The following is a 26493-nucleotide window of genomic DNA, read 5'->3' as shown; positions in this document are numbered from 1 at the left end:
CGTCTTAATTTTAAAGTTGTTACAATTATTTAGTAATGTACTTAAAATAATTTAAGAAGAAAATATTTCTTTACTTGACAAGGACAATTATGTTCAAAATAATAAATCTATAAATATATACATTTATGTATAACCAGACAAATTGCTGGATCCCCCTGTTGGGGACCTTTTTCGTCTGCTAGCAAATTGATTTTTTCTCTTATGTAGCGACATAGCTGTGTTAATAATCCCGACGTTATTGGATGACTTTCAAGGACCCAATTGAAAGTCGGCACAGGGTCCTCGGAAAGAAGACATACAGTTATTTAACCCTTACCCCCTCTATTGTTTTACTTTAATGGTAGAACTAATGGAAGAAAAATCTTATTTTATCCTGTCTATTTTATCTTGTCAAAACCTGAAAATATTATAAGGACACAATATATTATTTCCGATCATTTGACATGACAGTCAATAAAGTTGCCTTTTCGTAATTTTGTATTATGATTAACTAGCGACTGTGCCCCTTGCATAAAAAATAGCTTGAAACCAGATGTAAAATTAACTTTCTAAATAAGATATCCTAAAACCACCCCTGGACATATGTGAAGGTTCCCTTAAATGAAGAACTCAATCGGTTGGGTAGTTAATGAATTCTTAATCTACAGACAAAAAAGCTTATTTGAAGAAAATTAGTTAAGTTTACGTATGAACGAACATATTATAATTACAGAGAAGCTGCACGTACTAATAAAAACATAATATAATCATTATTTTGATAAATAATTTTACGTAAATAAGAGTTTCTTTTTTCTTTTTTAAACTATATTATTAAAATTAAATTCAAAATTATATTTTTAACAAAACGTTTCATTGGAAATTTTTTAAAAAAGGATTACAATGAATTAAAACAAATTAAACTATTATTATGACATATGTCTTTAAAAACACAGGGATCTAAAGGGATAAGACAATGACCGATATATATTGATGTGAATTCCTAATGATGATGCACAAAATTTCCCCTTCGGTAGATTAAAATTAGTGGTTGAAACGTTTTGACACTCAACTTAATGAACTAACAAATCAATTTCAGCCCAAAGTCCCCAAAGTTATTTTTTAAAAAAAACTTTGGTGACTAGTACGTGTCATGAAGAGCCAATTGTCCCTTCCATCCTGTAAAAAAAAGATCATATCGAAGGGGACAATAGGCTGTTTACTACACTAGTCCCCAAATTTTTATAATAACGTTTTCTTATTCGTTGGCTTAACATTTTTGGCGACTGTTAATGAATTTTGATTGGTTGGTTCGTTAAGTTGAGTGTTCAAACGTTCCAACCGCTAATTTTAATCTACAGAAGGGGTAGTTTTGTGTTTCATCATTGGGAATGTACATCAATTTAACGACCATAGTCTTATCCCTTTAGATTTATGGGGATTGTCTCATTTACAGGGAACTATGGAATGTAATGTTTCTTGTTTTAGGACCAAAGATGGAGAACCACTTTTCTTAGAGGTAAACTAGAATCTTATAATACACAATGAAAGATGTATAGACATACAGACATACGGACAGTTATACCCTAGTTGTAGAGTAGCTGCACTACAAATAATCTATTTTATTTAGGAAAATCTAGACAAACTGACATGCGGACAGTTATGCCTGAGCTGTAGAGTAGCTGCGCTACAAATAATCTGTCTGATTTAGAAAGCTCTGGACAAACTGACAGACAGAAAGATGTAGCTAAACAGTTCAAGACAGACAGCCATACAAACAGATATGCCCTAGTTGTAGAGTAGCTGCGCTACAAATAATCTACTTTATTTAGGAAGATCTAGACAAACTGACATGCGGACAGTTATGCCCTAGTTGTAGAGTAGCTGCACTACAAATAATCTGTCTGATTTAGAAAGATCTAGACAGACGGACATACGGACAGACATGCCTGAGTTGTAGAGTAGCTGCACTACAAATAATTTGTCTTATTTAGAAAGATCTAGACAAGCTGACAGACGGACATACGGACAGACATCCCTTAGCTGTAGAGTAGCTGCACTACAAATAATCTGTCTGATTTAGAAAGATCTAGACAAACTGACAGATGGACATACGGAAGGACATGCCCTAGTTGTACAGTAGCTGCACTACAAATAATCTGTCTTATTTAGCAAGATCTAGACAGACTGACATACGGAGAGCTAGCCCTAGTTGTAGAGAAGCTGCACTACAAATAATCTGTCTGATTTAGGAAGATCTAGACGGACATACGGACAGTTATGCCCTAGTTGTAGAGTAGCTGCGCTACAAATAATTTGTCTTATTTAGGAAGATCTAGACAGACTGACATGCGGACAGTTATGCCCTAGTTGTAGAGTAGCTGCACTACAAATAATCTGTCTGATTTAGAAAGATCTAGACAAGCTGACAGACGGACATACGGACAGACATCCCTTAGCTGTAGAGTAGCTGCACTACAAATAATCTGTCTGATTTAGAAAGATCTAGATAAACTGACAGACGGACATACGGACAGACATGCCTGAGCTGTAGAGTAGCTGCACTACAAATAATTTGTCTGATTTAGGAAGATCTAGACAAGCTGACAGACGGACAGTTATGCCCTAGTTGTAGAGTAGTTGCACTACAAATAATCTGTCTTATTTAGGAAGATCTAGACAAACTGACGGGGGCACTAGATACAAACAGTTTTAAAATACAGGTAAAACAATACATTACAGCAATACAGGATTAGCTCCAATGGATGGGTTTATATGTATATATATATTAGGGTGGGTCGATTTTGGACATTTTTTTTCTGAGGCCAAAGCGGGGATCTGCAAATGATTTGTATGAGTATAATACACCTCTGGATGATTTAAAATTTATCCTAAGTCTTAAAACCGCTGACGACCAGACATTCAATTGTATAGCTATTTGCGAATGGGAGTCAAATTTTTTTGGAATCAGAACTATGGCTTCATGGTGCTCTCAGGAAAGGCATTAAGGAGTAGAATCAGGAACTTTTGACCGTTTCAAAAAATCTCGTTCCTAGCCTGAGAAATTACAAAAAAAAACACATTTTTTTAAGGTTTATTGAGAATTGTCTAATTTGTAGAGGTTTTTTAGATTTTCTCAGGCTAGGAACGAGATTTTTTGAAACGGTCAAAAGTTCCTGATTCTACTCCTCAATGCCTTTCCTGGGAGCACCATGAAGCCATAGTTCTGAATCAAAAAAAATTTGACTCCCATTTACAAATAGCTATACAATTGAATGTCTGGTCGTCAGCGGTTTTAAGACTTAGGATAAATTTTAAATCATCCAGAGGTGTATTATACTCATACAAATCATTTGCAGATCCCCGCTTTGGCCTTAGAAAAAAAAGGTCCAAAATCGACCCACCCTAGTAAACATTGTTGTAACTTCTTATTATTAGTAGGCGAATCTATTATTAATAACTTTACATATCCGCGTAAAATGGATATATTATTAATTAAATATTACATCAGATTTTCATGTTCTGTAATGAAGTAAAACTCGCAGCGGGCTAAAATAACGATACCGCACATTCACCCCCTTTACCCAATACCCTCCCCTCCTACAGACCAATAGATAGCATTGTTAACAACCTAAATTGACGACAATTTTCCCCCATCATAATATCCACGTATATTCTACATCCATGTGACATTTAAAAAGAGGCCAAAATGATATTTCATTGATAAAATTGTATTGTAAAGCCACGGGAAAAGAATTTCCACTATGGCTTCGAAACCGATTAATAGCTTCCAGATTAAAACCAATTTTAAGCCATACTAAAAAATCATGTATCGATCGTATTATATCCAGTTTACTACGAAAATAGAAATGTACAATTATAAGATTAAAACCAGTTTTGTTACCCCGTGCCTTCAACATCTCAGGGCTATCAAAACTGGATTTTTACATTTTTATATCCGCTGAAAGCTTTTTATAATACAATGCGATAATAGTTATTTCTCGTACATTTTTTTATTCGTAGAAAACTGAATATAATACAATGCTGTACATATTTTTTCAGTATAGCTGAGAACCCGTTCTAATCCACTGGATATTAATCGGTTTCTAAGCGATACTAGAAATAATATAGCTTATATTTTTCTCTAAATCCCTTGTTAAAAGCTAAGCTTTTCTATAATTAGGATCGGTCCGTCCGTACGTTCGTCCGGAACGGATAGTTCTTTTCGTTAATTTAGGCATGTTAGAATTCTCCTATCGATTTCAAACTTTGCATGATAATTCCTATTCCTAGGAGTTAGGTACGAGTCAGAAAACGAAGCAACTCTATAATCGTTACAAGAAAGTCCGTACGTCCATTTTAAACTCGTTGCTTTTTAACTTTTTTAATAAAAAATTTTTATGTGATAAAATTATCAGATTTGTATGATTTTTGGAATACTGATTTCTAGGACAACAAAGTACATTGTTATAAGCGAAACAACTCTATAATCAAGTCCTATATATGTAAGTATGTCCTTATATAATATCCTGTACTAATAAGCAGTTTTTCAACATATTTACTAACAATTTTGTTTCGTTAGACTTTTATACGTTTTTATTCTGCAAGTGTTAATGTTCGTTTGTACTCCGTTTCAGGGCTTCGCTTTTATGGATGTTGTCATCCTTGTTTTCATCATTAATCATGTAGAAAGTGTTATATTTCTTGTTAATTTACTTAATATATACATGATATTTATAGCTAGAATCAGAAAAGGTTAAACATTATAGAAGAATATTTTTTTACGTAATGTAGAAATTAAAATTGATCTCCTTGCTTGGTAAAATAACTAAAATTTAAAGAAATCGTAATGGAGACAAGGATGACAACATCCATAAAAGCGAAGCACTGAAACGGTAGGACAAACAGACATTAACACTTGTATAGTGTCAGAACTGAATAATCGTAATATAAATGTATAAAAGTCAAAGCAAAATTGTAAGTAAATTTGTTGAAAAACAGCTTGATTCAGGATAATGTTTATAGACATACTTACATTTTTAGGGCTTGATTTTAGAGTAGCTTCGCTTATTACATTATACTTTGTTGTTTCAGGAATCAATATACCAAAAATCAGATCAATCGGATGATTAGGTCACATAAAAATTTGTTGTTAAAAAAGTAAAAAAATCAACATGTTTAAAATGGACGTACGGACATTTTGGTGATGATTATAGAGTTGCTACGCTTTCTAAATCGTACCTAACTATTAAAGGAATCACCATGCAAAATTTGAAATCGATAGGACAATTCTAACATGCCTAAATTAACGAAAAAAGCTATCCGTTACGGACGTACGGACGGACCGACCCTAATTATAAAAAAGCTTCTCTTTTAAAAAACGATGGCCGATAATTTATATATTTCCCCAGTGCAGATGATATTCAAAATAACACCTTCTGTAGATTTAAAATAGTGGTTGAAACGTTTGGACACTCATTTTTATGAACCAACCAATTAAACATCGATAAAGTCCCCAAAGTTGTTATGTTAATCAATAAGAAAACAATACTGTATAACTTTAGGGACTAGTGTAATAAACAGCCCATTAACAGTTCTTACGTAACGATGAATTGACAGATTGACGTACAGACCTATATTAAGAAAAATCTTTAAAAATACACTATTCCTTCTAGGTAGTATATGTCCAATAATTTTCTGTAAAATGGAACCAAAAAACATATAAATTGCAATATATCTTCATAAAACACCCCCGGCGGCCCCCCCCCCCCCCCCCCTCCTAAAGGCTTACATGGGGCTGAGGGCTTTGTTATTTCTTTGAAGCCATAAAAGAGGACGGGGTTAAGTAAAGCTTGATTGGAAATTGCCCATAAATTTAGCTGAAAGTAATTTGTTAAAGAGAAAAAGGGCAAGTCATTATCCTATTAAATAACTTTTATCTGTAACCAACTGTCAGGGGCGCGGCGTGACCACAAGTTTTGAGGGGGTTTAAATTACCCCCTCACCCCCACGCTTTTTTTCTTTGACAGGGAATGGGGAGGGATGGTAGATTAAAGAGCGGCATAGAATATGGTTTTGACCAGTCTTAAACAAATTCAATCCTTTTTAAGAAAGTCAAATATAAAGCATGAGAACAAATATATTTAATACCTCTTTTTCCCAAACATTACCCTGCGGGATTTAACCTTACCTACGCCTATATGGCTAACCTAACCTGACCCTTTGTTTAATAACTAATTTTTCCATTCCTTAACCCTGCGGGGATTAACCTAACCTATTTGTGTGTAGGGCTAACCTAGCCTTACCCTCTCTTTAATATCAAATTATTACCTTCCATAACCCTGCGGGGATTAACCTAACCTATGTGTGTGTAGGGCTAACCTAGCCATACCCTCTCTTTAATATTAAATTATTACCTTCCATAACCCTGCGGGGATTAACCTAACCTATGTGTGTGTAGGGACAGCCTAACCTGACCCTTTGTTTAGGAAGAAAATATAGAAATCACTGCTTATGTTCATTACAGTTTCTTTTTTTAATAAATCATTTTTTCCTGCCATAACCCTGCCGGGAATACCCTAACTAAACCCTGCGAGGTAATTCTAGCCTAACCTTATGTTCAGGAAGACATGATAGAAAGCAGAGCAGTGTTCATGACGGCATCAATGTTTAACAACTCGTGTGTACCAAACTGTCAAAGGTAAGCAACTGTCGGTCTGTCTGTCTGTAATGCTGTGTGACAGGTTGTAATTCTATATAATTTAAGGAGGAGAAATTGCCTTTCCTCTACTCCCCAACTCCAAAAAATTTAAGTTTGGAATTTTCTTTGGAGGGTGGAGGCGGGGGTTAAACGTTTTTGAGATTCCCCCAGCTAACCTCCCCCCCCCCCCCCAAAAAAAAAGTAGATTGGCTCTAAAATTTATATTGCCTGGTTTTAGTCAATTTTATCTATCCATTCTCTTAATAAAAGTATTATGTAACTTATTTGAAAGAAGATTAAAATTCTGAAGTTTTTACATTCTCTTTAAATTACATTTTTCATGTATTCAAGTTTTTAGGATACATAAATTATGAAATTGAAGTAAACGTGTTTTTAAAAGAAATCTAACAGGATTTTATTTCTTAACAAAGACGGTTGCATGCAAAGCTTCAGATAAGCACTAAAATTACTCCGAAAATTTAATAAAATTTAAGGGGCGTGAGGGAAACCATCGTAAATCAAATTAATATTCAACTGGAAAAGGACAAAGAAAATAAGCTTGCTATTGTATCAAATGCTTTAGATATATTATAATTAATTTCTATATACGTGTTCATGAATCGTTTCTTGTTTTATTCCTTATGATCCATGAAAAGGATCACATGATCTTTCCCCTTCCCCCCCCCCCCCCCACAGAAAAAAATAATTTAAAAAAGTAAAATTAAGGGGGGTGAAAAGAAGAACGAAAAGTTCTGAAGAGTCTGAAGTTGGTAATGTAAAAGGCAGGATAAGCCTAGCCCATGCGGGGAGTCACAATCTTGCGGGGCTCTATCCATGCTATGCCATAGCCCTTCATGCCTACCCTGTACCTAACTTAGCCCATCCTAACATAGGCTAAACTCAGCTTATACCAACAACGAAATTAATTCGGAATAAATCACGAAACCTATACTTATTTTCAGCTGTCGTTGGGGGCACACTTACTTAAATTGACGACCTTTCATCTGCCCCCAAAATATTATTTTAGATTTATTTCGCTTGTTGGTTTATACCTTACTAGCGGCTACGCCCCTAGAGGCCTCTAGGGGCACTTGAGGAGGAGAGAGTCGAATTTGATAATTCAATTTCTTATTTTAAATTTTAAAAGAAAAAGTTAAACAATTTTTACGTTTGACGTTTATTTTCGTTGAACTCTCTTTCTAAAATTGGGAAATTTTTTAAAAATTTAATTTCTCTAGGGAGGGTGGTGGTACCCTCCCCCAAAATAGTTATAAACCTTCCCGGGACATATGAGAATCTACTTTTTTATAAGGATACATGGGCTAAACTACTAAAATGATTATTTTCACTTTGAACAAGTCGATTGTTTTGGAGGTTTGTGTGCCTTTTCACTGACCTATTACAATTAAATGATATACAGTAATATGCAATTAAAGAGTAGCCACGCTAAGAAAAATCTGAGAATCCTTCTTTCTAACTAGTGATTAAATTATTATACAATAGTATTCTCTTTGTAATTTTTAAATATAATTTTTATAAGCGAAGCTTTTCTATTATTAGCGTAGGTCCGTCCGTTTAAACGTAACGATATGCTCTTTTTGTTAATTTTGAATCTTCTCGATTTCAAACATGGCACTTGATGCTTCTTGTAACGATTAGTAATAATTTTTAAGTGTAGCAACTCTACAATCAATACCAGAAAGCATTTAAAAAAATATTGCCTATTAAGAATGGTATGTTATATGATAAATTAACTAATTAACTTAATTTTTAGAATGTAAGTATGAAAATATAAAGCATCTTGTACTGTATGAATTTATAGCTTTGTTTTTATGGATGATGCCATCCTTGTATAAAAAGAAATCATAATTTCAAAAATGAACAAAAATATAATATAATTAAAATTAATTTCCCCGAAAATTCTAAGGAAACGTGCTTTTTAACAAAACAGGATTTTAGTAAATTAAGAATTATTCTATCTTTATAACTAAAGATTCTATCCAAGTAATTAACGGTATAGCCTGAAAATTTATATAGCCATACAAATTTTAAAACCATCCCGGAAAGCTAACCTAAAGTGAAGGTTTCTGAAAATCTTGAACTTTATTCAGTTCAGTAATAGACTAAATCTTTGGCTTTAGACAAAAAATAATATATGATTAAAAATATATGAAATATTAAATCCCTAGTGGCATAAAAAATAACCTCCCCTTAGTCCATACTACTTGATAGATACAATTCGCCAAGAACGAAGTACAGTTAAGGGGTTCTAAATAGATAGACTAGATCACCCCAAGCCTCTGGGGGAGGGCGAGGGAGGACAGAAAAATAGCCTAGTATCACCCAAAGATATTTATAAAGCTTCTCTAAAAAAAACAATAAATTCGGAACTGTAGATTCTGAGGTATTTCGCTTTAGATTAAAAATACTTTTTACTTTATATTGGTAGGATAGGTTAAATTTTTGTTCGATATTCATTTTTTGGAAAATTTAGAAGCAGTGACAGAAAATATACCATTATGTAATAGTATCTTGTTATCTTTAGAATTAAAAATTATGTATCTTTAAACGTGAAGATTTTCTATAATTTGAGTAGGTATATCCATTATGAGCAGATACTATCAGATTCGGTTTTGGACATTATTATTATAGTCTGATCATTATGAAACTTAGCCTAGTTGTTTTGGATCTATGTTTTTTAATAAATTAAATGTTTTTAGTTCTGTCGCTTATATATTTCATCACATTTTTAAAATACTACAACTTAATGATGAATTATGCTATGTCCTATTTGACTATTATAGATATTAAGATATATAAGTTTGAAAGAATTTTAATGTTAGAGGGAGATTTGAAATCTGCTCCTTTTAAGGATTTTTTATAAAATTCGTTTTTTGTATAATTATTTATCTAAAAGCGCAAATACAATTTATGTTAATTAATTTTGACATCCGTGATAGGTGGATTGAAAACTACCTGCGCTCTAATTGGTTGAATGATGTACGACACTTAAACTTCTCCAATCAGAGCACAGATAGTTTTCAATCGACTAATCACAAATGTCAAAATTAATTAACTTAAATTTTATTTCCGCTTTTAGATAAAGAATTATACAAAAAACGAATTTCATAAAAAATCTTTATAATTTGATGCAGATTTCAAATCTCCCTCTAGGCTCTAACATTAAAATCCTTTCCAACTTGTATATCTTAATAGATATATATAATCACCTGGTTTAAGCGTTCAAAAATTTGTGCAAAGGGATAGTTGCATGGAGTGCATTTCAGAAAAATGATATCAAAAATAAGTTACAAGTATACAATCAAAAATATATAATTTTGTATTACAATAAATAACAAACAATTAGACATCACTAAATAAGTCATCATACTGTTTTTGTGAAAATAGCTAGCTATAAAAATTGCATAAATCACAAAATGACAATGTTCAAGTTTTGATATTTTTAAAACTACATGGTAGAAAATTGAAATTCTTTCACATATACAGATACAGCATTTTACGCCAAAAAAGGGAATCATATACAACTTTAGTATGATAAAGATGATGCAAAAATTTTTGTTGTGTTTAAAATATAAAGCTATTTGGACTTATAAATGAGCTAAAAAATTATTGCCCAATGTTTGAGCTCGCCTTTAAGAATGTTGTCATTCTTGTTTTAAAAACCTTCTGTTATTAGTATTACATCACTGATCTGAAACTTCATTAAAATAATTAATTCTTTTAAAGATATAATGTTAGCTACTTTTCTTAATTAAACTAATTAATATAAAATATAGAGGATATACATTAAAATTCCTTTTCAATGATTTTTACTTTTTTTCAATACTATAATAGAATACATATTTCCTATTGTCTAAATAAAAATGTATTTTAAACAATTTATATTATATAATAATAAATTTACATATTATAATATGTAACACGAAAAAGTTTCTTACGTAAAAAAAAAATATAAAGGTGATAGCATCCATAAATGCAAAGATGAATAAAAAGACAATTACAAAAGAAATAAATTGTTAAAATATCTACCTATTTTTTAAAAAGTCATAACCTCTTTTAGAAGCAGTTAAGCTTAATGCCTCGTAGGCAAATAGATATTAAGCCAGAAGGGTATTTAGTTTCTAGCGAACACAGGACCGCCCCCTCGCCTTCACCCGCCTCCTTCTTATTTTAAAATAAATTGTAAATAGAGAGGGGGGCAGCGTGCCGTGGTAATTTTTTTGTGTTTACGTTGTTAAGTTATGTTACAGTGTAGCCCCTCAGGTGTAAGGTCCGCATAATTAAATTTATGCGCCGTACAAACGGTCGGACAAACACAAATGTAGAACAGTCTCATAATATTGGCACTTGTGATGTTTTAAGTACTTGAGGAAAATTTATGAAGAGGGTATTAAGAGTTAAATCTTGTCTTTTAAGAACTTTTGAGTATAACCAGGGAGGAAGGGGACATTGCATTGAAAACTATACCTGAGCTGGATCTTTAAATCATTTTAGTGGTGAGCCAGATCGGGGTGAGCCGAATTTCAGCCAATCACAGCGCGGCATTTCATAAAATGCTGTGCTCTCATTGGTGGAAAGTTGGCTCACCCCGATTTGACTCACCATTAAAATGATTTAAAGATCCAGCTCTGTATCTAAAGTTTGATCAAACGTTGGGTACCTTTCATAAATTGATTGGAACAACTTTTAATGAACCGAATAATTTTGGATGTACATTAGGATATATAAGTTGGAAGGAATTTTAATGTCAGGAGGAGATTTGAAATCTGCATCAAATTTTAAGGATTTTTTATAAAATTAGTTTTTTGTATAATTCTTTATCTAAAAGCAGAACTACAATTTAAGTTAATTAATTTTGACCAATAGGATAGGTGGATTAGAAACTGCCTGCGCTCTAATTGGCTGAATGATGTACGACACTTAAGCTTCTCCAATCATAGCGCAGATAGTTTTCATTCCACCAATCACAGATGTCAAAATTAATTAACCTAAATTGTATTTCCGCTTTTAGATAAAGAATTATACCAAAAACAAATTTTTAAAAAAATTTTTAAAATTTGACGCAGTTTTCAAATCTCCCCCTAACATTAAAAATTCCTTCCAACTTATATATCCTAATGTACATCCAATATTATTCGGTTAATTAATGTACATATCTATTTATTTCCTTTGTCTTATCACAGAAATCCCTCTGAGTATAACGTTGAAAGTTTATACTATATGCATGTAATATCGGCTATGCCCCTAGAGGCCTCTAGGGGTACTTAAAGAGGGGAGAGTCGAATTTGATAACCCAATCTATTATTTTAGATTTTTTTTTGGGGGAAAGGGGGGGTGCTCCCATGTTCTTAATTTTAGTTTTAAAATTTTTTTTGGGGGGGGTAATTTTTTTCTAGGGGCGATTTCTCTTGGGAGTGTGGTGGTACCCTCCCTAAAAATAGTTATAAACCTTTCCGGGACATATGAGAAGCTACCCTGTTAAGGAGAACCCGATCGGTTCAGCGGTTAGCGAGATCCTTCGGTACAGACAGACACACAGTTACTTTATTATAAGGATATTGTTAAAAACAAAAACTAAAATGTTCATTAGTAGCGCAACGATAACAAGTTACAAGCTACCAATGAAAAGAATGAAAAGACAGACCAACAATCATCAACTATAAATGAAATTTGCACCAAAAAATGCATTTCTTGTGTATTTTTTCAAGCAGTCCAAATGTTGCAGTTTGCTAAAAAAGCTAAACCCTTTTTAGAATTTCCCGTTAGTGCAAATATCAGGGACCTAAAGGGATAAGATAATGGTTAATAAATTCGACCTATATTAGTACAGAAAATCACCTATAGTAATGTAAATCTAAATTATTGATGGAAAAGTTTGAACACAGAAGGTTTGTGCAAACCAATCAACATTAAGTCCCCAAAGTTCTATTTTTAACAGATCTAAATTCTAAAACTGGGGACCAATTTTATTTTCAGTCCAATGTTCCCCTCCCTCCCTGAATAAGATATATGATTGTTAATTGTGTTTGTTCCCAACTTCTGCAGTTAAATAAAGTATTCCATCTCAGGGAGTAAGGGAGGGAACAATGGGCAATTAATTCAATTTAAAAGTTTTCGCTGAAAGGCGATGAAAACCAGATTTATCCAGAAAATTTGAAGAAAAAAATTGAAAATTGTTTAAGTTATCTAATCTAGAAAACTGCAATATTATAAAAAGTTCAAAGAAAAAACAGCATTTACTTAGGTAAATTAGGTTACTGGTAAATCACAATGAAGTAAATATTCAGTAATTAATCACTAGAAAAATCGCCTTTAGAACTTGCTTGCCCCTTGTTATTATAGTATAACTTCTACCAAAATTCAAGTAACAATAAGTTTAAGTATTAGGGCTTTTAAATTGTTTATTTCACAAGTATCAAAGTAGAGTTTCTTAGTATGAAATGATATTTTCTTGAGAATAAAAAATAAGAGAGAACCAGCCGAAATAAATCTATTCAATACAAATTTTTGTCTGCTAGAAATTGTGTTCATTAATTTTATTGATTTATGTCTGCTAGGAGCATAACAAATTCAGCGGCAAATGCGCGCAAGTCCCCAAAGTCTTGCTAAGTCCTTCACGAACACTTTATTTAGGTCCCCAAGGTTTAAGACCCCAAAATATTGAATATTCGATCCATTGTCAACTCCGTTACTCCCTGAGTCTCTCTCCAGCTAAAAAAATAAGTTAACATCAGTGGTGTGCTCAGAGTTTTGCCAAAATTTTCCCCATTGACCAAAATTGAGGTGGATGTAGGAGAGTGTGAGCTTTATGGGGGTGCAATACAGACAACAAGCCAGTGTAATTTTATTATCATGGGGTTGGACAACACCCCCCCCCCCTTAGGTGTCCAAAAGTCAAACAAGAGTCCTGTTATTGGTAAATTTGTGCGCAAATTTAAACCCTTAAAATTTAAGTAGTGGGTTACTTTTTTTTGACTTGATAACCCCCTTGGCTGTCTTATGGGGGCTTATCAGGGTGGTGTATATCTGTACCAAGGTGGGTGTAGAGGGGTGTAACAGGTAGACACTAAAAGGTGTGTGTACACACCCATTAATTTTACCAGGGGGTGGATACAACCCCATACACCCCTCCCTCCCCCACCTTATGCACACCTCTGCTTAACATTCTTCAATTTTTGTTTGTACTGTCACTTTTGTTGTGTTTGCTTTTATGGTTGTTGTTATTCTTGTTTCTATAGAAAAAGACTCAATGATCAGGAAGAAAGGAGACAATGGGCTGTTCTCAAATTTTCTTCGTTGGCTTAATAACTTTGGGAATTTTGATTCACTTATTTGAGTGTCCAAACGTTTCAACCGATAATTGTAATCTACAGAATAGGAAATTTTGTGTATCATCACATCAATTAATCTGCCATTGTCTTATCCCTTGTGATCCATGAAGAAAATCCTCAATAATACTTTCAATTTCCCTTGTTATATTCGTGATACCATCATTTCCCCAAGATTTATATCATGATTGTTATGCCATCAATTCAGTTGGGTGTCTGGAATAGTCCCTTTCGTGGCAACACCCCTTAAGGGGCGATTCGTCGTATTTTTAAAATGTCTTTTGATAGGTTATTTATGCTATACTGGGTTAGGTGATTGTCCCACAGGGTTAGGTAATTGGCCCCGCAGGGTTAGTGCCACCCGCAGGGGCTATAAATAGGAAAAAAGCTACTGTGAAAGAAAAAAAACGAAGAATCGCCCCTTAAGGAGTGTTGCCACGAAAGGAACAATACCCAAATTATCTTATTGAGTCAAAGTATTCTTAGTTATAACAAAATGTATATATATGTGAAATGGTCCATAGTTTAAAACATTTTGACTTAATACAAGCTTTTGACTACAATCAAACAACCAACTATACGGAATTAAGCGAAAAAATTACCCTTTATCTCTCTCTTACCAGAAAACATACCTTCAATTAATGTACTAGTTTGTCTTTTTGTTCAAATATAAAACGATTTTCTCTATCAGTAACAACTTGTGGCTGCGCCCCTAGAGGCCTGTAGTTGCACTAGAAAGGGGGGGGGAGGGAATGTCAACCCTCCATCCTTTTTTCTATCTTAATTTACAAAAGAAAAAGTAATACTATTTGTCTTTAAGGGGGGGGGGTCACTTTTCTCTAGGGGCGTTTTCTCTTGGGAGGGTTGTAGTACCCTCCCCCAAAAGATAAGCTACGTTGAAAAGGAGAATCTAATCGGCTCAGCGGTTAGCAAGATTCGGTAAAAACAGACAGATAGACTATCAGACACCCTGTTACTTTTATGTAAGGATATGTGGAAGTGTCTCAAAAGATCCGCCGTGTTACGTCATAAAAATGAGGGATGAGAGGAGAAGTGGGAAAGGAAACCCCTTAAAAATATATGGATTTTTATGACGTCACGCGGCTGATCTTTTGAGACATTTTTTACAGTGTTCGGAAGTGTTAGCACACTCTTATTTTCACCACAGTCGCACATAACAATGTAGGAGCTGCACTGTAAAAATTAAGAAAGAAAAAGATAACTTTTCAAGATTATAATCGAAAATAGAAAAGTCTTTTTTTTACATAATTGCCAAAAACTGAAATAATGCAAAATCAAATAATTTAATATTGGATGTTTCATTAAAATTAAATATAAAGTAATAAGTCTGTAGCAAAGGTTCTCGCTAACTGCTGAACCGTTAAGGTTCTACTTTACAATGTAGTTTTTTATGGGTCCTGGGAAGGTTTATAATTATTTTTTTGGGGAGGGTACAACTGTCTTCCCAGTAGAAATCACCCCTAAAAAAGAATAAACCCCCAAATTTTTTTTAAATTTTTACACAAAAAAAATTAAATTGGGGGTGGGGATGGGTATACAAATTTTTAAAATTGTAAAAATGTTTCTAAGAGGATATTACCCAATCTTTTTCTGTTCTGATAGAGTATAACCAGGTTTTCAGAATAATAAGTAAGTATATATCTTTTTCAGTGTACACAATCTTTTTTTAAAAACAAGTTATTTATACAAATCTTTGCTACAGCTAAGAAAATATTTGTCATCCTTTTAGAGAAATAGGAAACATACTTTTACATTTAATTTTGCATTTTCTGCATTCTTTCACGCAGATGAGGTGCTACTCTTTAATTACGGCACTTTCGTCTGTCCGTCTGATGATTCCTGTAGCAGTAAGGTATAATTTATAAAGCGTAGACACTATAGAATCATTCGCAAAAAGTCTGTATGTCTTTTTGAATATTGTTGATCTAAAAAAATTAACAAAAATTTTTTATATGTTATTGTTTTTTAATCATCTTTTTAAAATGTTGTTTCTTGGGACAACAAGGTACAATGTTTAAGCGAAACAACTCTATAATTAAGTTCTAAAAAGTAAGTATGTCTTGTATTTATGCAATTTTGAAACACATTACAATCGTCAATGTTCTTTTCTTCTACCTTCTGATTTTGAAGCTTTGCTTTAATGTTTGTTTTTATCCTAGTTTTGCTTATTAAAGATAATATTTTTACATAACATACTATTCTTCTGAAAATTAATTATAAATACGCGTAACGCGAAATTTTCCTCCATTCCAAATTGCTAATTATTAGTTTGTTATTGGATTCTAACCTCCAGTTAAGTCCAGTTTGATCTTATAAACGACACACCGTAATTTTCAGACAACCTGTAGTATTATTGGAATCAGGATTAGTTTTTCTTTTTTTGTAGTCAAACGCTATTAACTAGTCAAGAATACACAAGTTTAGTCATCAATACTATAATAACGGGATTATACGGAAAGCTTTCTATAGTACTGGGCAGTGATTATACGGAAAGCTTTCTATAGTACTGGGCAGTTTACCTTTTTTTTGGAAGGGGGGGGGGGTGCCTAGTCGAGCCATTCCCTCTCCTTTTAAAAGCGAAGCTTTTATATAATTAGGGTCGGTCCTTCCATTATTGCTAGCTTTTTATGATAATTTAGATTAGGACATTTTAGTATCAATTTCAAACTTTGCATGATGCTTCCTATAACAGTTATGTACGATTTGGGAAGCGTAGCAACTCTATTATCGTTACAAGAAAGTTTGTATTTCTCTGGTCGTTAGTTACTTTGTGAAAAAGCACCAAATATTTATTTTTTAATTTTAGGGAAGTGACAAGAAAAGGGATCACGATAATAACTACAAGAGCCGTGAAAAAGGTAAAAATATATAGATTCCTCTTGATATTTATATTTTTAAAATATAACTAGTGAAAAAATAATGTATATTTATTTAAAAAGTATTTAAATTAAGGAACATCTTTTTAAATTTAGGGAGAAGAATTAACAATTTGCTATACAGGTCTTTTAACTCCAAACCATATCAGGTAAATTAAATAAATATAGTAAATATAGATAACTAATCACTATATTATATCAATAAGAACACATCGAATGAACAATCTGGCTATATTATTGTGTTTACACATTTTGTCACGAAATGGCAGTTATTTTTACATTTAATCCTTAATAAGTCCGCTACAAATAGTTGGATTTATTAGAATAAAACTTAAGCCTTTGGGAAATTATATCGTCATGTGAGTCGTGACTATATATAAACACTATTTGACGCTATTTTAAAATACTTGACAAGCCATATACAGGTTTATACTATTTGATACAATTTGACAATATTTGACGCTATTTAAACTTTTTGACAAGGTTGACAATATTTGGAACTATTTAATACTATTTAACATATTGTTTTTTTAGAAGTGCCATCTATAAGCAGACCAAATATTTTACCTGTTGCTGTGTCCGCTGTCAGGATCCTACGGAACTGCAGACCTATCCAGATTCTGTGGCCTGTCCGGACTGTTCTGGACCTGTCCTTAATTCCAGGTATGCATGTCAGGCAGTAAGGCCTTTTGAGTACTGAAAATTCACCTATTACTTTATAAAAATAAGGCAGGGGTATATTTTTATATGCCTTACCACTGCACTGCAATTGGCCCTAAAAATGCAGGGATGCCCTAAAAAATTAGTCAAAGAAAACAAAAAACGAAAAACTACCCCGTCCCATTTTCTTCTTTTTAATTTAATTATGTGGGGAGGGGGAGGGGGGGGTCTGTGCTCGACTAGGCACTTTAAGGTATATCGCCATATTAATATATCTTTTAATTTTCCAGAAGCTAAAAATTCTGATTTACAAATTTTTTGTATAAAAATAAAATTTTACCGTAATTTATTTATGTTCTAATCCCAAGGGAACTATTATACATAAAATGACAATGTTGCAAGCATAAATCTTCATAAACTTTGTTGTCTGGTATTTTATTTAATTTTATTGTTTAGACGAGGACAATTATGTTAGCTGTTCTTTTAGGAACAGCGTAAAGTGGCACCAAAGAAATGACGTCATATGATAAAATAACCAATGAGAGGCCAGTATAAATTTTACCATTGGTCAATTACAGTGTGTACTGGCCTCTCATTGGTCAACTTTATTGTATGAGGTAATTTTTTTTGTGCCTCTTTACTCCTTTTTTTATAATTAACATGTAGTTTTCGTAGATTTTACATGTATTTAGGTTTAGGTAATAAATATTTTTCATATTTTCCTTCACCCTTTTATTTAACAACCTTTGTTTTTAGGTCCTTTTTTACTTAAAAATTTCAAACGGCTGTAATTTTCTTATTTTGAAGCTAGAAGAAATTTTTTTGGAAGAAAATGTTTATCTTTATGTCAATTTTATATTAGAAATATCAAAATATAAATTACAGCGGCCGCAGCTGTACTTGGCTGCTGCAAGCCGCCGCAATCGGTGATCGGCGGATCCTTATGAAATTTTAATACGTTAGGTAGACATGTAAGAAAATCTTAAGTTTAAAATTTGAAGTCTCTAAGTCAAAAATTGCGGCCACAGGAGCCTTTTAAAGATTTCTGGAGACTTGGAGGATCAGGACCTGCAGGATCATACCTGGAACCTGAAATTGACTTGAACACCTGTATTTAATATAAGGATATACTACTAGAGGATATTTATTATTTTGGTAAGATAAAATGCTTTGTTTAAATCAAAAAAATATTTTTGCTCTTTACCTGGATGACCCTGCCAGGTTTGCTGGCATCCTGTGTCCGCCAGGATGGAGATATTCAAAAAAAATCCAACTCTCAGTTATGTGTCATACCCATACTTAAAAAGTCACACAGTTTGAGCTCTTTATCTTTCACACACAGAAAATGAGATAGATAAAAACGGAGGAAGGGGGGGGGGGTGCTTTCAACGCCCCTCCCTCCGACCGTTAAGGGTAAATATCTATGAAAAATGATTGTTTTGCTGTTAAAATTAACAAATGATTTGAATAATTTAGTTGTGTTGATTGTGGGGAAAAGATTGACTCAATGCGAGAAAACCAGGTAAACTATTTACTAATAGACCCGACAAAAAAATGACGTCATACAATACAAATGTTCCCCTTTTACAAAATCTCTGAAGCAGCTTGTAGTGCCTCTACAAAAATGACGTCATACAATACAAATGACCAATGATAGGCCAGCATACCATTATATACCAGTATATTTTACCATTGGTCAATTAAAATTATACTGGCCTAGCATTGGTCATTTGTATTGTATGACGTCATTTTTGTAAACGCACTATAAGCTGCTTCAGATATTTTGTTAAAGGGGAACACTCCCCCCCCCCCTGTATGAAGCCTATGGTGGGTTGAACCTAGTAAAAGTGTCTGATTCTGATTATGACGTAAAAAAAATAGCCAATTAGAGGCCAGTACACACTGTAATTGACCAATGGTAAAATCTATAGTGGCCTCTCATTGGCTATTTTTTTACGTCATAATCAGGTTCCAACTTGTCTATAATACAAAGTAGAACGATATATGTTAAAATGTTCATCCGTCCGTTCATTCTGGGAGGTAGAACAATCCCCTCCCAAAAAAATAACCTCTCCCCACCCCCTATAAAAATTGGCAGTAAAGTAAAGGAAATGTAGATAATTTTTTTAAAATAAACAATTTGGACAAAGGAAGCTTTTTATAGTGACTATAAAAATTATATCATACTGGCCTACCATTGGTCAATTTTAAAGAATACTGGCCTGCCATTGGTAATAAAGTCTGAGTATTTGTTTATCATTCGTTATTCGCTTATCGTATGACGTAATTTTTATAGGCACTATAACAGCTTCATTAATAAAACATAAAATACGAAAAACATTTCCCAACAATTTTTCTCTCTAACACACCTACACTCTGAAATGTACATTTTCACATTTTAATATTTTAAACAAATAAACTTTAAATTTTACTTTGGAAAGTTTTCATTCATAAAGTGACACCCACCTGCAAGTTTCTTAAGGGACCTTATATAAAAGTAGCATGATTTCTGTCTGTAACGAAGGATCTCGCTAATTCTCTTACTGATATGGATCCCCTTTACAATGTAGCTTCAAACAAGTTCAGAAAAGTTGTATGACTGTTTTGGGGGAGGGTACCACCTCCTCAAAAGAGAAATTGTCCCTAGAAAATTTTTACTTTTCTTTTTTTAAACTAAAACAGAAATTGGGGGAGGGTCGAATTACAATTTTAAACAAATAAACTTTAGACTTTACTCTGGAAAGAACACAGTAATAGTGTCTAACAAAAAAAATTAGCCAATGAGAGGACGTTATTGACCAATGGTAAAATTTATAGTGGCCTCTCATTGGCTAATTTTTTTGTTACGTCATAATCAGTCAGACACTATTACTGTGTTCCTCTGGAAAGTTTTCATTTATAAAGTAACACCCACCTACATGTTTTATAAGTTTCTTTGCATAATCTCAGTGATCTTAAGGGATAAGACAATTACCAATAAATTGTTATTTAACCTAATAATGATGAACAAAATAACTGTTAGTTGTCAGGGAGTAAGGGAGGGTACATTGAATTGAATATTCAATTTTTAGGAGTCTTAGACTTTGGGTACTGGCTTTAAGGGAATGTGCAAGAATTTAGCAGTTTCTGATTGACTTTGGGTACTAGCGTAGAGAATGCTGCTAACTCGTTTGTTAATTTTGAATATTGCAGACAAGTATCAATAAACTAAATTTGTTATGATGTGGCTGGTTTTAACAATTTTTTTCTCTCCAGAAAATATCATTTAATAGATAAAAACTTTATTGTGATATTTGTTTAATAAACAATCTCAGAATCCAATTAAATTTTGGGTTATGGGGCTATGGGTTGAATGGGTTCCAGGGAGATTTTTCTAGTTATTAACTATTAACTCTCCTTTTAAAATTACTTCCATATTTTCTGGATTAATCTGGATTTCAAGGTCTTTCAGCAAATACTCTTAAATTGAATTAATTGCTCATTGTCCCCTCCCTTACTCCCTATCGGGGTTATAAAACTTTGGGTACCATTGTAATGTGTCCCTTCTCCCCTTGCATAATCTTTAAGAAATATCCAAATTTCTGATTAATTTTTAATTTTTAAATCAAAGCTTTTGTTCATTTTGTGACGTACCGTTTGCAGATCAGCTCGAAAACGGTTAGCCCTGGCTTTTAATTCATGCTGTAATCGCTTTTTTTATTTCAAACTTTTCATGGTGATTCTAGTTGCATTTAGGTACACTTAAGAAAAGTCGGTACATCCGTTTCATTACGATAGCTACTTTGAAACCAACTTTTCACATGATATAGTTTCCATAATTTTGATTCCCATGACAATATTGAGAAAGACTAAACTACATAACTTTTGTGTCACTTTTGAGGAAGACGATTCCCTTTTCTCCCATCTCTTTTAAAGAGATTTTCTTCCCCACTTTTCCTTTATATGACGTCATATAGGAATCGTCTTCCTCAAAAGTGACACAAAAGTTATGTAGTTTAGTTTTTCTCGACAATATTGTAAGCGAACCATTTATATTGTCAAGTTTTAAAAATCAAATAATAAACAATTTGGCAACAGAACTACATCAAACTGTTATTCAAACTTCCCAATAAAATTTAAAAGGTGTTAATGTTCGTTTTCCCGGCTGTCCGATTTATCGAGGTTTGTCATATTTTGATAGCTGCTATCAGGGATCTAAAGGGATCAGACAATGGCTGATAAATTGATGTACAGCCCAATTTATGATTTTCCCTTCTGTAGATTACAATTAGTGGTTTAAATGTAACATAACTTAATGCAACAACCAATAAAAATAAAAAAAAATAAAAAAGTCCCCATAGATGTTAAACCAACGAATAGGAAAACGTTATAATAAAACCATGGGGACTAGTGTAATAAACAGCTTAATGTCTCCTCCCTCCCTGACTGCTATTGAGTGTTTGTATTGCAGGTTCGCACCCTGTGTGACACACTTGTAAACAGGCTCATGAAAGAACAGGACTGTGACATGCTAAAGAATGGTAAGCATAAAGAATTTTCTAGTTTTAGTATCAGCTACTTTAGGGTTTAGGGTTGTCACTAGGCTGGCTTGTAGATTAATATCCGGTGGATAAGAAATGGTTCTCAGCCATATTGAAAAATTATGCATAGCATTATTAGCAAGTTTTCTACGAATATAAGAATGTATTTATTTATTCAGTTTTTATATCCGCGGAAAACTGTTTATAATACGATGTGATAACTATTGTCGAATCGAATTTTAGACAGGTTGACTAAAGCTGGACGTATTGGTCATCCAGTGTGATAAATCTATTTATTTTAGGTTTTATGAAATTAGAACGAATGGTATGGAAATTTAACTACCTTCTAGTCAAGCTCAAAATACATGTTCTACAACATAAAGGTAATAGTTATTTCTCGCATCGTATTATAAACAGCTTTCCGTGGATATAGAATGTACAATTATAAGATTAAAACCAGTTTTTTTTAACCCCAATCTTATAATTGTACATTTTATATTCGTAGAAAGCTGGATATCATACGATGCTAGACATAGTTTTTTCGTATGGATGAGAACCGGTTTCTCTCCACCGGATTAGAATGCATACGAGAATAGTTTCTCGCATCGTATTATAAAAGGCTTTCCGCGGATATAGAATGTTCGGCACCTCGGGGCTAAAAAAAACTGGTTTTAATCTTGTAATTGTACATTTTTATATTCGTAGAAAGCTGGATATCATACGATGCTAGACATAGTTTTTTCGTATGGATGAGAACCGGTTTCTCTCCACCGGATTCGAATGAATACGAGAATAATTTCTTGCATCGTATTACAAAAGGCTTTCCGCGGATATAGAATGTTTGGCACCTCGGGGCTAAAAAAATGGTTTTAATCTTGTAATTGTACATTTTAATATTCGTAGAAAGCTGGATATCATACGATGCTAGACATAGTTTTTTCGTATGGATGAGAACCGGTTTCTCTCCACCGGATTTGAATGAATACGAGAATAGTTATTTCTCGCATCGTATTATAAACGGCTTTCCGCGGATATAGAATGTACAATTATGAGATTAAGACTAGTTTTTTTAGCCCCGAGGTGACGAAGTCACCGGCTAAAAAAACTAGTTTTAATCTTATGATTGTACATTTCTATATTCGTAGAAAGCTGGATATAATACGATGCTAGACATAGTTTTTTCGTATGGATGAGAACCGGTTCCTATCCACCGGATTCGAATGAATACGAGAAAGAATATTATTTAACCAAAAGCTTTTTGTGTCTACCCGTACGTTTGTTTTTCCTAAATCTAGGAGAGTGGTCAGAATTACACTTCAAAGAAGTTGTATCAACTTTTTCACTTTTTATTTAAGATAGCTAGCCGGCTCTTTTAGTAAGTAGTAGATGTAAAATTTTTCATAGAATTCAGATTTGCAATCGGTTTTTTTGTAGACCTCTTATTTTTTAAGTAATTTAAGTTTTTTTAAAAAATAATTAAGTCGGTTTTAAGGTACTAAACACAACAAAATAAAAGAAGAAAATGGCCAGCATGAACAAAAATAGTAAGATCTTTAATTTGACACCTTACTTTTAAAATTCTGTTAAGTAATTATTGAAAAAATCTATTTTGTTAACCTCGGATTAATCAAAACTTTGAAATTAAAAATATCCTCTCACAGGCATAAAAAGTATGTGTTCATATATACTTTTAGAATGAGAAAAATAATACAAATCCAGTCTCAGCAAAATTGAAAAACTTTTATAAAACTAAAATAAAAAATATAAGTTTATTTAAAGAATCATAATTTTTGGCTTTAAAGGGTTAGCTTGAATAAAACCTGAACAAAACCTAAACAAAAGACAATGCAATGTAGCAGATATTTTTTAAACACAAGAAACAATAATGTATTTTTAACTGCATTGTTTTGAAGTTTATAAACAGACTGATGCATATTTGTTCATAATTTTTCATTCTTTACATGTTCTGTAATATCACTATATTTATTGTAGTATCTATTGTATATATTGTATGAACGTTCTCCTTTTTTTTGGCAATTCTATTGGTTAACTTTATAGGTTAAGCTTCGCGATTCGTCAATTTTCGCGATTTGTGATTGGCTAGTTTAGTAGTTACAATTCTTAAAATAAACTTTTTATTTTTTTTATTTTTTATTACAATTTTTTAAAACTTTTTCAATTTCGCTTAGAATGGATTCGTAATATTTTTCTGATTCTAAAGGTATATATGAACCCATATTTTTTATGTCTGTTTAATAAAATATTTATGTTTAGAGTTTTTATTAAACCGAGATTAAAAAAATTGATTTTTTCAATAATTACTCAACAGAATTTTAAAAGTAAGGTGCCAAATTAAAGATCTTACTATTTTTGTTCATACTGGCCATTTACTTCTTTTATTTTGTTGCGTTTTAGTACCTTAAAACCGACTTAATTATTTTTTTTTTAAACTTAAATTACTTTAAAAATAAGAGGTCTACAAAAAAATCGATTGCATATCTGAATTCTATGAAAAATTTTACATCTACTACTTACTAAAAGAGCCGGCTAGCTATCTTAAATAAAAAGTGAAAAAGTTGATACACCTTCTTTCAGTTAATTGGGTAAAGATTATTTTGGAGGGTAATTTCCTTGTTTTTATATACAGAAAAGAATTGAATACAAAATTCTGTACTTATTTGACTTAGAAAATGCACAATTTTCTTTATGTTTTTGTATTTTGTAACTTTTGTATTTATGAATATTTCTTATAACAAAATATTTTATTTTATATTTTTCTTTCATAAGACTCTTTTTAGCTAAGATGTTGCTTTCCTTCATTCCAATAAATGCACCAACAAACCCCTCTCTCCTTAAAAATCTTTAGAAAGAAAAAAAAACTTCTTTCTTTTTGAAAGAAACCACTGCAAACCTTTGAAGATGTCTGAAAATTATGAAAAATTATTTTTCCCCGAAGCTGTCTCTTAATCAAACTCATATAATAAATTGAGATTGCATATGGAAAAGAAATCCATAAATAGTTTTTTTTTGTTTAAGAGCTTTGCTACTTATGAATGTTGTCATCCTATTTATTTGAATATTTGTAAAAAAAACAAGGATGACAACATCCATAAAGCGAAGCACTGAAACGGTAGGACAAACGGACATTAACACTTATATAGTGTCAGAATTGAATAATCAGAATATAAATATAAAGAGTCGAAGCAAAATTGTAAGTAAATTTGTTGAAAAACTGCTTTATACAGGATAATGTTTATGGACATACTTACATTTATAGGACTTGATTATAGAGTTGCTTCGCTTACAACATTATACTTTGTTATCCCAGGAATCAATATACCAAAAATCAGATCAATCGGATGATTAGATCATATAAAAATTTGTTGATAAAAAAGTAAAAAAATCAACATGTTTAAAATGGCCATACGGACATTTTGGTAATGATTATAGAGTTGCTACGCTTTCTAAATCGTACCTAACTACTAAAGGAATCACCATGCAAAATTTGAAATCAATAGGAAAATTCTAAAATGCCTAAATTAACGAAAAAAGCTATCCGTTACGGACGGACGGACGGACGAACCGACCCTAATTATAGAAAAGCTTCGCTTTTAATACTATTTCTATTTCTATACAATTGGGTAACAATATTAAAAGTAGCGCAGCTACTCTTCAACTACAGTTTGTCTGTACGCCAAGTAAGTTGAGAACAGTTATTTCTCGCATCGTATTATAAACAGCTTTCCGCGGATATAGAATATACAATTATGAGATTAAAACTATGTTTTTTAGCCCCGAGGTGCCAAAGGCGCGGGCTAAAAAAAACTGGTTTTAATTTTATGATTGTACATTTTTATATTCGTAGAAGGCTGGATATAATACGATGCTAGACATAGTTTGTTCGTATGGATGAGAACCGGTTCCTATCCACCAGATTCGAATGAGTACGAGAATAGTTATTTCTCGTATCGTATTATAAACGGCTTTCCGCGGATATGGAATGTACAGTTATAAGATTAAAACTAGTTTTTTTTAGCCCCGAGGTGCCGTAGCCGCTAGTTTTATATAAAGTCATAACCAACATTTTTATATTCTTATAGTTTCATGTAAATTTGTTGTTGCTGCACTACTTATGACCAATATTATCCTTGTTTATATTGTCCATCAACATTTTCTACTTTGAAGTTATTGCACCAAATATTATTCTTATATAAAAGTGCTGGGATGTATGTCTGTCTGTTTTACAATGAAGTATTTTTTAGGTGCTGCAATTATTTGGGGGAGGTAATCTTATTCCATCTCCCAGATGAGGTTGAAAAGCTCATTCATATGGAAAAAAAAGTTCCCCCCCTCACTTTTTAAAAGCGAAGCTTTTCTATTATTAGGGTCGG

The 26493-nt window shown here is 32.6% G+C and overlaps 1 protein-coding gene across 1 annotated transcript in view; it reads left to right on the top strand.

Moving 5' to 3' along the window:
• The window catches only part of LOC145319785 (SET domain-containing protein SmydA-8-like), a 36857-nt gene that overhangs the window by 7227 nt on the left and 3137 nt on the right, over positions 1 to 26493 (top strand). The window contains exons 3-11 of the mRNA XM_080162141.1: positions 1465 to 1495; positions 2646 to 2699; positions 6600 to 6676; positions 16853 to 16904; positions 17019 to 17071; positions 17457 to 17585; positions 19059 to 19104; positions 22033 to 22102; positions 22405 to 22485. Of these exons, the coding sequence (XP_080018267.1) occupies positions 6606 to 6676; positions 16853 to 16904; positions 17019 to 17071; positions 17457 to 17585; positions 19059 to 19104; positions 22033 to 22102; positions 22405 to 22485 (502 nt within the window). The 5' untranslated portion in view covers positions 1465 to 1495; positions 2646 to 2699; positions 6600 to 6605. The remainder of the gene's footprint in view (positions 1 to 1464; positions 1496 to 2645; positions 2700 to 6599; positions 6677 to 16852; positions 16905 to 17018; positions 17072 to 17456; positions 17586 to 19058; positions 19105 to 22032; positions 22103 to 22404; positions 22486 to 26493) is intronic.

Source organism: Acartia tonsa, chromosome 5, assembly GCF_053477335.1.
Source record: "Acartia tonsa isolate MP-2025a chromosome 5, ASM5347733v1, whole genome shotgun sequence".
Taxonomy (NCBI): domain Eukaryota; kingdom Metazoa; phylum Arthropoda; class Copepoda; order Calanoida; family Acartiidae; genus Acartia; species Acartia tonsa.
The sequence above is the reverse complement of the archived record's forward strand: the minus strand, read 5'-3'. Positions and strand labels throughout refer to the sequence as shown.